This window comes from Alligator sinensis, unplaced genomic scaffold, assembly GCF_000455745.1.
Source record: "Alligator sinensis unplaced genomic scaffold, ASM45574v1 scaffold2044_1, whole genome shotgun sequence".
Classification (NCBI taxonomy): Eukaryota; Metazoa; Chordata; order Crocodylia; family Alligatoridae; genus Alligator; species Alligator sinensis.
The window spans coordinates 40,237-51,929 of NW_005843517.1; the positions used below are offsets into that span (position 1 = coordinate 40,237).

At 53.3% G+C, this 11,693-nt stretch overlaps 1 protein-coding gene, 1 pseudogene and 1 gene segment (V, D, J or C); 2 read left to right on the forward strand and 1 right to left on the reverse strand.

Annotated features, from left to right (window-relative positions):
• Nucleotides 1-2,202: 2,202 nt before the first annotated feature.
• LOC112548782 (immunoglobulin lambda-1 light chain-like) lies at nt 2,203-5,777 on the forward strand. The gene is made up of 3 exons (XM_025195445.1): nt 2,203-2,251; nt 2,518-2,901; nt 5,476-5,777. Exons 1-3 carry the CDS (start codon nt 2,203-2,205, stop codon nt 5,775-5,777), a joined length of 735 nt encoding a protein of 244 aa, XP_025051230.1.
• Nucleotides 5,778-9,815: 4,038 nt separating this feature from the next.
• On the reverse strand, nt 9,816-10,011 carry LOC112548784 (annotated as a pseudogene).
• A 422-nt stretch (nt 10,012-10,433) lies between these two features.
• On the forward strand, nt 10,434-11,333 carry LOC102382790. The segment is given in 2 exon segments: nt 10,434-10,533; nt 10,792-11,333. Coding segments are annotated over 2 exon segments (567 nt in total).
• The last annotated feature ends 360 nt before the right edge of the window (nt 11,334-11,693 follow it).

Consider the following 11,693-nt stretch of genomic DNA (forward strand, 5'->3'; position numbering starts at 1 on the left):
GTCCCAGGAAATCTGTCTGCTAACTGCAGGACTTTTGAATCAGGTTCAGACAATCCCTCCTCCAGTGATGAAGCAATGACAAAGCCAACATCCTCGTATCATTGTGCGAGGGTGGAGCTAGTGCAAACCCCATCACAAGTCAAAGACCATAACACAACCTGGGTTTCTTTTCAGTGCTAAGTAACAGTGCAGCATGTGTGATCCAACCAGGGATCATCTCCACTGCACGGGGAGGGAATCTGGCATGCCACCGAAGCAATAAGCCCCTCCTTGGTGGTCCAGATCTGCACAGGTGGCTGCTGTCAGTCAGCTCACACCTCCTTTCCACCTGCACATTCAAGGCAGCAGGCTCTGTTCAGCACTGTCTGAGAGGTGTACCCATTCAGACACTGCCTCTCTTTAGAGGTATAAGTCTCAGCTGTATATGGAGAGAAATGACACCCAAATGTACTTAGGAGGGACAGCAGAGGATAGGATCAAGAAAAAAGGGGCTGCTGATGCTGTCAGAAGCTGCTCCAAGCTCCAGACATTTATAATGATGATAATTGTCCCTTTGGGGGAAGATGAGCAAAAGTTGACTGGGATGGTCCAGAGCTATTGCCAATGATGTCGCTGGTGACACAGTCTGTTCCTGGTTCCTTTGAGACCCGCATGCACAGAAGGAGATGGAGCGGAGCAGCAGGGAGAGCTCATTCAGTCTCACTGATGCTGGCTCCTAGTTGCAATCTCCCTGCTAGTGAAAGATGCAGAGCAGCTGCCCCTGCCACTTGGAAACCTAGGGAACACCTATGAGTTTCAGACTGATTAGGACCTTGTTCATAGCTGTGTCTCTGGTAATGGGCTTATATGGTGCAAGAGCTGTGGACCTGATCATCCCAGACAGAAGGTACAAAGAGGCAAGCACATTACAGGAGGTTAAAAGATGGTGGGGAATTATCGTGTAAAGGTGCTGAAGGGTTTCCTCAGAGCTTGCAAGCTCACTCAGGGTGCTTGCACTCTTGGGACAAGGATGTGCCACAGGCTGCACACACAGGATGCGTGCACATGATCGGACAGCTGTAACTCCAGGGCAAAACAGGGGAGACTAGCTGGGGAGAGGGGAGCTGAAGCTGTGCGGAGAAGGGCTGCTCCCAGGACAAGAGCTTCTGAGAGGACGACTGCCAGAAGTATCGTGACTGAGTGAGCTGCTACCGAGGGCAGAGGAGCCACCAGGTACTGAGTACCCAGGATCAGCTGGTATCCTTTTCTGAAGGAGCAGGGGTTGCACAAACAGGTTCCCCTCCCCACTCTTAAGACCCCAGGTGCAGGGAGTCACTGGAGGGAATCAGGGCCAGGGGTTGCTAGAGGAGGTTTTCTGGGAGAGCTAGAGAAAGCAGCAGGGAATCGTGGCTGTGGGGGAGCTCCGGCAGAGAGCTCGAGACAGTGCAGCTGAGAAGGGGCACCCCAGGTGCCAAGCACAGGGCAGCTGCCTTGGCAAGTGTCTAGGGAATGGTGTGATTGACTGCAGGCACCCAGGAAAGACTGGACAAGGGAAGAAACCCTGGTCTCTGGAGCAGCCACACCTGAGAGCAAGGATGGATTGGAAGAGAGGAAATTACAACAAAGACCATACACATCGTGTGTGCGGTGTCCTGCACTAACATGGAAAGGGAAACAGGGGCACACTGGGATGGGCAGGGAGGAGGTTAGCAATAGAAGAGGAGACCGCGTATCTGGATCAGGGAGGGAAGAATCCTGAGGAAAAGGAGATGCTGAGAGGAAGGAGGGAGCCAGGGGGATAGCGGGGCTGAATGGGATGCAGATGCTGTGGCAGAAATTGGACCTAAAAGAGAAGAAGAGAAACCTCAGCCTATGTGAGAGGGAAAGCAGAGCAGGTAGCAGTGAGGAGAGTTTTGAACACACTGAATCGTGGATCAGCATTGGAGCCACCGGACCCCACGGGGTTACACCATTGCAGAGCTGTCGTGACTTCCCATTTAGACGTTTGCATACTTCCCTTCCAGCAAATGGCATCTGCACCCATGAATCAGGGCTGTCTCTAGCCCCTGCCCTGCAGGCTCTGCCCTGGGCCCCAGGAAGACACCTGCTGCTTTGCATCTGGCCGTCCAGTGACTGCGCCCTGCTCTGGGGAGCAGCTATAAAGGGGCCAGTTGAACGCTTTGTGTCTCTCAGCTCCGTGTCAGTCGGTGCAGAAGCAGCAAGATGCTGTGGCAGACTCAGCTCCTCTGGCTCCTCCTGCTCTGGGCAAAGGGTAAGGACAGGAAGAGAAATTAGTGGAAAACATGCAGACAATAGGTAGATTCTGATTATGATATTTAGAAATGGCTGAATTATTTTAATGATTGCAGAATAGCTCTTCAGTCCCCTGGTAGCCTTCACAGCCAAAAATATATTTTTTCTAACAGATTATCAACAATATAAAAGATACTTTATTTATTAACATAAGCAGCATTGCAGTTAATTTTCAGTTGATCTGTCTCATGTGTTTTTTTCATATTATCATGTTCCCCATTGTAGGCTCCAGCGGGGACAGCCTTGTGACTCAGACTCCAGAGTCCCTGGCTGTGTCTCCAGGAGACACCGTCACCATCCAGTGCAAAACCAGTTACAGTACAAGAAACAACATGGCCTTGTACCAGCAGAAACCAGGGCAGGCTCTGAAGCTCCTTCTCTACAGCACAAACAACCGCCCCTCCGGGATCCCCGACCGGGTCAGTGGCAGTGGGTCTGGCACTGACTTCACTTTCACCATCAGCCGGGTGGAAGCTGGGGATGCTGGAGACTATTACTGTCAACAGCATCAGAGCTCCCCTCCCACAGTGCTACAGCCCCGTACAAAAACCTCCCTGCTCTGCTCAGTCCTGCCGCTCCCGGCACCAGCTGCTTCCTGCCCAGCCACAGGCCAGGGACGCTCCTGCCCCGTCACAGCAGGGTCTGGGGCTGCTCATGTTCATGCACTTCACCCATCGCTTCTGCCCATCAGTGGCTAACTCAGTTAGGATGTCACAGGTGTCCTGCCTGCCCTGTGATTCCTTACATGGCACTCAGCTTTTTCATTTGGATTCATAGATGTTAGGATGGTTTCAGCATCTTTCCTCTAAACAAACACATGCCAGTTTAGTGCTGAGATCGAGGTGGGGGCAGCAGGTCCCTGTGCCTGGCAGAGCTGGCATCCACCCCTCACCGGCCAGTGGAAAGCAGACCCCCCTGAGCCGATCCAGCCCAGCTGGCAGTAGCTGGTGCTAGCAGCAGGTGGGGCTGCGCATGGGCTTGCCCCGCTCCCCGGGCTGCCACCCCTGTTCCCACACTGGAATTGCCCGCACCAGGCACTGAAGCCCCAAGGGCATGGCTACACCCCTTTCCAGGGACCAGAGCCCTGAATCTGCACAGGAAGAAGTCACTTCAGCCATGAACTCAGCACTGGCTAGCGGGTAGGAGAAGGGGGGATTCCCTGAGCCCTTCCTGGTCCAGTGCATGGTCCAGGGGGTCGAGACAGGGGAAGGATAAACTATGCCACACTGATCTGGTCGGGAATATGGGGACGGCTTGTGGTACCACCTCCTCCCTGTAGCTCATGAGCCCCACTCCCCGCACCTCTGTCCTCCAAGGGTGGACTCCTGCACCTTCCACCCTGGACAAAGCCCACTCCACCAAACTGGGCCAAGCCCACGTCCCTCCGCTAGCTGCCTGCAGCTGAAGCTGACTTCCAGATAACAGTGCAGGGAGCTGTATACCTGACAGCCAACATGGGATGGTCCCTCTTGGCTGCAATCAGATGCCCACGGCAATTTGCGGCATGTGGGGAGTCATGATGGGGTGCCCCTGGCTTCTGGCTCAGCCGCTGCCGGCATCTGCCTGTCTCCTCCCACCCAAAAGTGAATGTGAGTTCTGTTTGCTCCCAATCCAGACTGCACAGCCTAGAGAAACCTGCATAGAGGGGATTGATCCCATTAGCCTACATGTCTGTATATAATACTAACCCCCAGGAGGCTAAAGGGAGAAGTTAGCAGGCCATGATGAGGCTGCTAAGACAGACAAGGGCTCAGAGGAAAGCAAATGAGACTGTTCAAAGCTGGAGAGAGGGGAGGCAAGGACCTGCAAATGAGAGGAAGACAGTTTAAGGACAAATTGCACTGGATTCTCATTGAACCCCGTGTAGATGAGCAATGACAACACGGAGGGCAGTGGGATTAGATGGAAACAGATCTGGTCCTAAGAGAGAAAAGAATCAGACGCATGGATTGGAAACAGCAGGATTGCTCTGCTCTTGTCTCCCGTTCTGTACAGCCCCTGTGCTCTCCTGTCTGCAAAGGGGTGGCTCTCAGCACACTGGAATACTGTCTTATGCCCAACAAATGCCAGTGACTCCCCTAGGAAAGCTCTTCCCACTCCATTTACACTAATCCATTCTGTTTGACAAATGTAATCATCTGCACCTGGATGTTACATTTTTCTGCTTCAAAGTACAAGAGCTAAGATGTCCTGCTGGTGCATCCAGATGCATTGCTAACCTAAACGTATAGAAATGTGCTTGTCTGTCCTGCTACGCTCGCTGTGTTTACAGCCAGAAGCTTGGGCGCGTGAACTGCACACCAGTGAATGGGCCAAGGAGTGTGAGAGAGGAAAGCAAAATATATACACACACACACACCAAAATGTCTATTTTTCCTTCTCAGAATTTATTCTCCCAAAGAAAACCTTTTGAAAACAGGACAGTTTAGATGAATAAAAATCATTCAACAATTTTGGCCTGTTAGGAATTTGGCTGAACATCTCAGCCCTGCGCAGCCACAGACACCGATGGACAGAATCGTTCCTACATAACCAGGAACCGCTGCACGTGTCTCCTGTCATCGTTTCTTGAGCTTTGTGGTGCTGTGTCTTGTGCATCTGTTTCCTCTTCACCAGAGAGCCATGAAGTACAGAGCAGAAAGTGTTCACTATCATTAGGCCATCCTCCACTTCGCATATCTTTCCATGGTACAGTTCATAAGTACCAAAATCCTCCAGAGAAGTTGTGACCAACTGGCTGCATTTTAACAAGTGTTAGTAGGGAAGCTCCTCTTGAAGGAAAATGATTTTACAAATGGGTTTGATCTGGCTCCTTCTCTCTGTATTGGAAGGTAGATACTGATGTCTGCCCTGTTTTTGATAAATCTTACCTACAATCAGCCCAATGTCAAGCAGGTAACAGTCCTGGGTCAGAGCTGAAAGATCCGTTGTTTTTTGCAATACACTGACTTTGAGGGTGTTTTTCTTTTCCTTTTCTTCTGGGCTCAGAGCACGTGTTCATTCCCCTCCACAACCAGAGGAGCTGCCCGCTCGCTTCTCATAAACTTCACGATGCAATTCCCAAGTGCTGGGCGGGCAGCACTGACGTGTCTGAAAAGGCTCTTCACCAAAGGGCTTCTTATTTCTTTTCTTCCTAGGCTCACGTGCAGATATTGTTGTGACTCAGCCCTGGCTCTCTGGCAGTGCTCCCGGGAGAGACGGTCACTATTCAGTGCAAGGTTTCCAGTAGTGTCAGCAATGAAGTGGACTTGTATGTGCTGAGACCAGGAGAAGCTCCCAAGCTACTCATCTCTCATGCTACCAACCGAGCCACTGGGGTCCCTGATCGGTTCAGTGGCAGCTACAGCGGCACCGACTTCACCTTCACCATCCGCGGGGCGCAGGTGGAAGACGCAGGCGACTACTACTGTCAGCAGGACGGCAGCCTCCCTCTCACAGCGATACACTGCAGTACAGAAACCTCTTCCTCCCCACAGCACTGCTGATGTGCAGTGAGCAACGCAGCTGTGCCTGGCCCCAGCCCAGTGTTAATACTTGAATTACAGAAGAGCGCTGGAAAGGAAATGCTCCCGGGCTCTGCTGTAGTACAATTCACCCCTCGGTTTGGAGGCCAAGAGCCTTAAAGCAGCATCAGCATGTTTTTGTGGCAGTGACCGGTATGACCCTGCTCATATTTGAGCCCAGCTGCTGCTGCCGCACTGTGGTGAAGGGAAACCAACCCAATCAAACACAACCAGACCTAGGCACTGATGCCGGGATGATGGGGCAGATGATGGGCAGACAGAAATCTGGAGGTGTCTTCTACACTTTTTATCTGTGAAGCCTCTGAAACCCCCAGCGGGGTCCCAGCCCAGTTTAGTGCCTCAGGGACAGGTTCCCCTCTCAGAGCCAGCAGCGCTGAGCTGATGAGGCTGGAGCAGCAGTGGGGTGCACAAATCTACACCACCACTTGCTGCCGGGCAGGTGAGGGCACCTCATCATTGCAGCGTGACCAGCATGGGGCTCCCAGGGTGAGGGAAGCAGGGCAAGGAGACTTGAGCCCACTGTGGGCAGCCTGCACCTGCCCCTGTCCTGTGCACAAATTTGGAGTTCAGGTGCCTCCCCGTGCCCATCCTGGGGAGCGCACACAGAAGCGGAAACCAGCAAGTGTCCCCTGGATGAGCCACCCATGGCTCTGTCCCACTCCCTGCCCCAGCCCTGGGCTCCATGCACCACCAGGCAGCGATCCCACCCCAGCTGCACTCCCTCTCTCACGATGGAGGTCTCACTTTCCCACCCCTTCCACCCCAAAACCCCTACTCCCCATAGACATACCTGCAGGGAGCTGCTCTCCACATTGTCTGTCTGTCTTCCTGCCCATTTGCATGTGTGTTAATGCACACACACATGTGGCACCCCTGCATCCCACTCCTGCAGCCCCAAGCAGCCCCGTGCAGGCTGGGATGCTGGATCGCTGCCAGCCTGCAAGGGGAAACCCGCTGTTTCCTGATCCCTGCATGATGCTGTGGACCTGGTACAAGCCCTGTCCCTGAGCCACGCAGCCTAGGACCAGGACTTAAGATTCCCATTCTGGGGCTGTCCTGCCCAAAGAGAGGCAGGTGGCCAGCCTAGACTTGAGCGGAGTGAGAGCAGTGCACAGAGAGCAGGCTGGAGGGGGCACCTGCAGAGAAGCTGGCTGCAGAGCTGTAGGCCTGCTCTGCAGAGGAGGCTGGCAGAGGCAGGCTTGAAGCAATCAGCCTGCTAATTAGTAAAGAGGCACCTGTGTGCCTGGCTCTGTGAATCAGAGGTCAGGTGACTGTAGGGGCGGGCGCAGATCTGTATGAGGCTGACCCCTGGGCTGGAGAGTGTTTCTGCTCCAGCGCCATAGAGGGAAAGGAGCTCTGCAGAGATGAGTTGTTTGTGTGAGCCATGAAGCACGGGGTGGCTAGAACTGGAGTGTGGAGGCCACTATGGCCACAGGGCAGGGCACTGCTCATTGTCTGGTTTGCAGGGGGTTGTAGCCCTGTGAAACCACTGCAGGCACCAGGAAGACCAGCTAAGGGCCCAGACTGCAGACCCAAGGGAGACCTGAGTGCATGGGCAGTGACAGGGAGTCCTAGCTGGGGACTGCCAACAGGGGCTAGGAAGAGAGAGCCCTGGAGAAGGGCTATTAACAGGGGTGGAGGGAGAGTCTGGCTGTGGACTGAGTGCAAGTTGGCCAGGGCCAAATGCAGGGAGGATCCCACGCTTGTGGAGGAGAGCTAAAAGATCAGGCCAGACCAAACATCCCTGATGGTGAGTGGGGCAACATGACGCAGCTCAGACCACACTGGTTTTCAGCAGGCAGCCTCCCTACTTCCTCCAAATATACCATCACGTCATGGCAGGCGAGGGAACAGGGTGGAGCCTGGTGATTGCAGATGAGGAATGGTGTTAGGGCGGCTGCTAGATGTCCCCTACCAACTTCACAGGGGCTGAGGGTTTTGGCAGCAGCAGCTCTGGCTCTGCCCCGGGCACACAGCTCTGCCAGTGCTGGTGGTGGCAGCTCCAACTCGGCCCTGCACCTCGTGCCAGAGCCACCACTGCTGCCCAGTGCCTTTTCCATGGTGGCAGCTTTGGCTCTAGCACGGGGTCTGTGGTGACAGCATCAATTGTCCCTGCAGGGGAGCCAGTGGAGGAGGCAGGGTCAATGGGCAAAGTGGCTGGAGGGGAATTCAGGCTGTATCTGCCCTCACTCATCCTCCTGCTGCCCAGCAGGCCTCTCCCCCACCCTGCCCACAACTCCCAGTGGCTCGCCTAGCCCAGACTTGACCCAGCAGCCATGTACTGGACACTCCTGTTGTACAGCAATGGCCTTAAATGAAGCAATAGTGGGAATGTGGACTGGACTAGGGACAAAACTCTGGAAAGCTGCTGTTTCCTCCAGATATTTTTCTCTCTCTCTATGCATTTATGTAATTGGGGCCTGCTGGGAGAGCTGACAGTCTGTACTTGTCCTGTGTCTGAAAACACTCTCACTACGGGGTGAACATGACTTAATATATAAAGGAACCACCGGATTGGAAATAGGAGAAACTAATCCAAAAAAACCATGCCCAAGCCCTATCTCAGGATCACATTCTGATTTTTCTGACTGTAGCCAGAAAAAAATTCTCTGATAATCACAGCACTTTTCCAGACTCAGGCCTGAAATCCAGGGAATATTTTCATCGCTCCTGCTCTTTGCTCTCTCCCACCCTAATGTCATTTCCTTACTGCTCTGAGCTGCGCTTATAAAGCCATTGAGCTTCATTCTCATTTCCCTGCACTGAGCTTCACGTCGCTCAGAACAGCCAGGATGACATTGCCCACTCTGCTTTTCTCCTTGATGTCTCTAGTCCTTTCTCATTGTCTTTGTCCTGAGCCCCAAGGAAGGCACATTGACCCAGAGCTGCTGCTTTGCATCCGCCCCCCGAGGGACAGCGCCTAGTGCTGGGGAGCACCTATAAAGTGGGCAGTTGAACGCTTGGTGTCTCTCAGCTCCGTGTCAGTCGGTGCAGAAGCAGTAAGATGCTGTGGCAGACTCAGCTCCTCTGGCTCCTTGTGCTCTGGGTGCAGGGTAAGGGCAGCAGGAAGACACAGGCCAGCTCCAAGAGCAAGTTTGATGAAGAATTTGAGACTGAGATGAGTGTCTCTCACCGATAACCAGGACGGCAGCTTTCACATTCTGGACTGATTTGGGATTTCTTCAATTGATAACAGAGATTCCAGGTCTTGTCTGGCCTGGCACAGTACAACCAGGACAAGCTCCTGCCCTCCTCACTCCAGCTGCCTCCCCGTCCTCTCGGCCCCCTGGAGGCAGGGCCATGGCCACGGAGAGTTTTAACGTAACTGCCTGTCTCAAGTGACTGATGAAGTGACGCAGTTGATCAAGTGACCGCACTGATCAAGTGACCCAATGAGCCTTGATTTCAAATGCTCGGGACAGGTCCATTCCCTTCCGTTGATCTGATCTTTTCCTGCTGCTCAGGACCAGTAAGGATTTTTTTTTACCCCCTCATTAACATGGTCAGCCCCTAGCAACAGACACACAAAGCTGCACTCGCAGGCTCAGCGCACCCGGGGCTGGTGCCTGGATTCCAGGGAAAAGCCAAATCAGAAGGGAAATGGGAAGTCAGGGCAGGAAGAGGTCCCTGCTCAGAGACACTCCTGAACTGCGCACCATTGCTATTCTAGGAGCTCTGTGCTCATTTATCTTCAACTAAAAGGAAACAGAAACAGCAGAAATAATTATTCTGCATGGAGGTGTTTTCTACCACTACACTGTTTTCAGGTTTTTTTAAGGAAAACTTTTCGTAATCCGAGTCAAATCAGCCCAATCAATTCCAAATCCGTGAGTCGTTCAAGAACCATATGTGGCCATGCTACCAGCAAACATCCTCCACCCCTGCCTGGGGCTTCAGCTGTTCCCAAAACCTTTGGCAGGCATCCTACTTGCAGGCCCAAGCCCAGAGGCTTGGGGTTTGAATGCCCCCCAGTTTTGCTTGGTCTCAGCCATACGGCTGTAGGAGCAAGCTAGGGAAGAGTCTCCCATTTCCACAAAGTGGGCGTAAAGCCAACATCTTCCACTGGAAATGAAAGTGGGAGATTAACTACACATTACCTCTGCCCAGGCACTACCCCTTGCCAGAAAAGCAGTTATCCCCAGAAACTAGGAAAACCACCTTAGTGGCCATGGTGTTTCCCCTGCCAGGTAAGTAGGATGACTTCCCATCCTATTCCTAGTCCAGGGGCCTGCCACCCTTTACCTTGGGCCCACAAGCTCCAACAGCTTTCTGCTTCCTGACGCAATTATCACACTGTTCCCAAAGGCATTGCAAACCTCATGTGTTGGACCCTGTATGAGCAGGACCAGAACAGACCCCGAACTCCTCCAGTCCTCTGTGCCTTTACACTGGGATGCTCCGGACCAGACAAGAGAGCTGGATAAGGATGGAGTGATGGCCTCTCGCACTCTGTGAATTATATATATACTCACAGAGTGGGGCTGTCCATGGCCTCTTCCCTGCTGTTTCTGCCCTGGGCCCCAGGGAAGGCAGTTTTGCATAGAGCTGGTAGTTTGCATACAGCCAGCCACTGGCAGCAAGCGCCCTGCTCTGGGGAGCAGCTATAAAAGGGCAGAGTTAACGCTTGGTGTCTCTCAGCTCCGTGTCAGTCGGTGCAGAAGCAGCAAGATGCTGTGGCAGACTCAGCTCCTCTGGCTCCTCGTGCTCTGGGCAAAGGGTAAGAACAGGAAGAACAGAGAAATTAGTGGAAAATATGCAGCCAAGGTGTAGATTATGATACTTTAGAAATGACTGAATTATTTTAACAATTGCAGAATAGCTCTTCATTCCACTGGCTGCCTTCACGGGCATGAATATAACTGTGTTTTCTAAAAGATCATCAACAATTTAAAAGATATTTTACTTATTCCTATAAACAGCATCACACTTAAATTGTCTCGTGTATTTTTCTTATTATCATGTTCCCTCATTGCAGGCTCCAGCGGGGACATCGTCATCACTCAGACTCCAGAGTCCCTGGCAGTGTCTCCAGGGGACACAGTCACCATCAAGTGCAAAACCAGCTCCAGCGTTAGCAGCAACATGGCCTTGTACCAGCAGAAACCAGGGCAGGCTCCTAAGTGCCTTCTATATGGCACAAACAGCCGCCCCTCGGGGATCCCTGACCGGTTCAGTGGCAGTGGGTCTGGCACTGACTTCACTTTCACGATCAGCCGGGTGGAAGCTGGGGATGCTGGAGATTATTACTGTCAGCAGTATCAGAGCTGGCCTCTCACAGTGCTACAGCCCCGTACAAAAACCTCCCTGCTCTGCTCAGTCCTGCTGCTCCCGGCACCAGCTGCTTCCTGCACAGTCGCAGGCCAGGGACTCTCCTGCCCCGTCACAGCAGGGCCTGGGGCTGCTCATGTGCATGCACTTCACCCACCACTGCTGCCCATCAGTGACTATCTCAGTAGGATCTCACAGGTGTCCTCAGCTGTTTTGTTTGTATGAAACTCAGCTGATTCATTTGGATGGTTTCAGCTCATTTCCTCTGAACAAGCATGAGCAATTTTAGCCCTGAGGTTGAGGTGGGGGCAGCAGGCCCCTGTGCCAGGCAGAGCTGGCAGCCACCGCTCCCTTGCCAGGGGAAAGCAGACCCACCTGAGCTGAGCCAGCCCAGCTGGCAGCAGTTGGCACTAGTGGCAGGCACGGCTGGGTATGGGCTTGCCTGGTGCCCTGGGCTGCAGCTCCTGTTCCCACAAGGACATGGCTGCACCCCTCCCCACGGGTCAGAGCCCTGCAGCTGCATGGGAAGTACCAGCTTCAAGCAGGAACTCAGCGCTGGCTCAGGGGTAGGGGATGTGAATGAATTCCCTGAGCCCGTCCCGGTCCAGC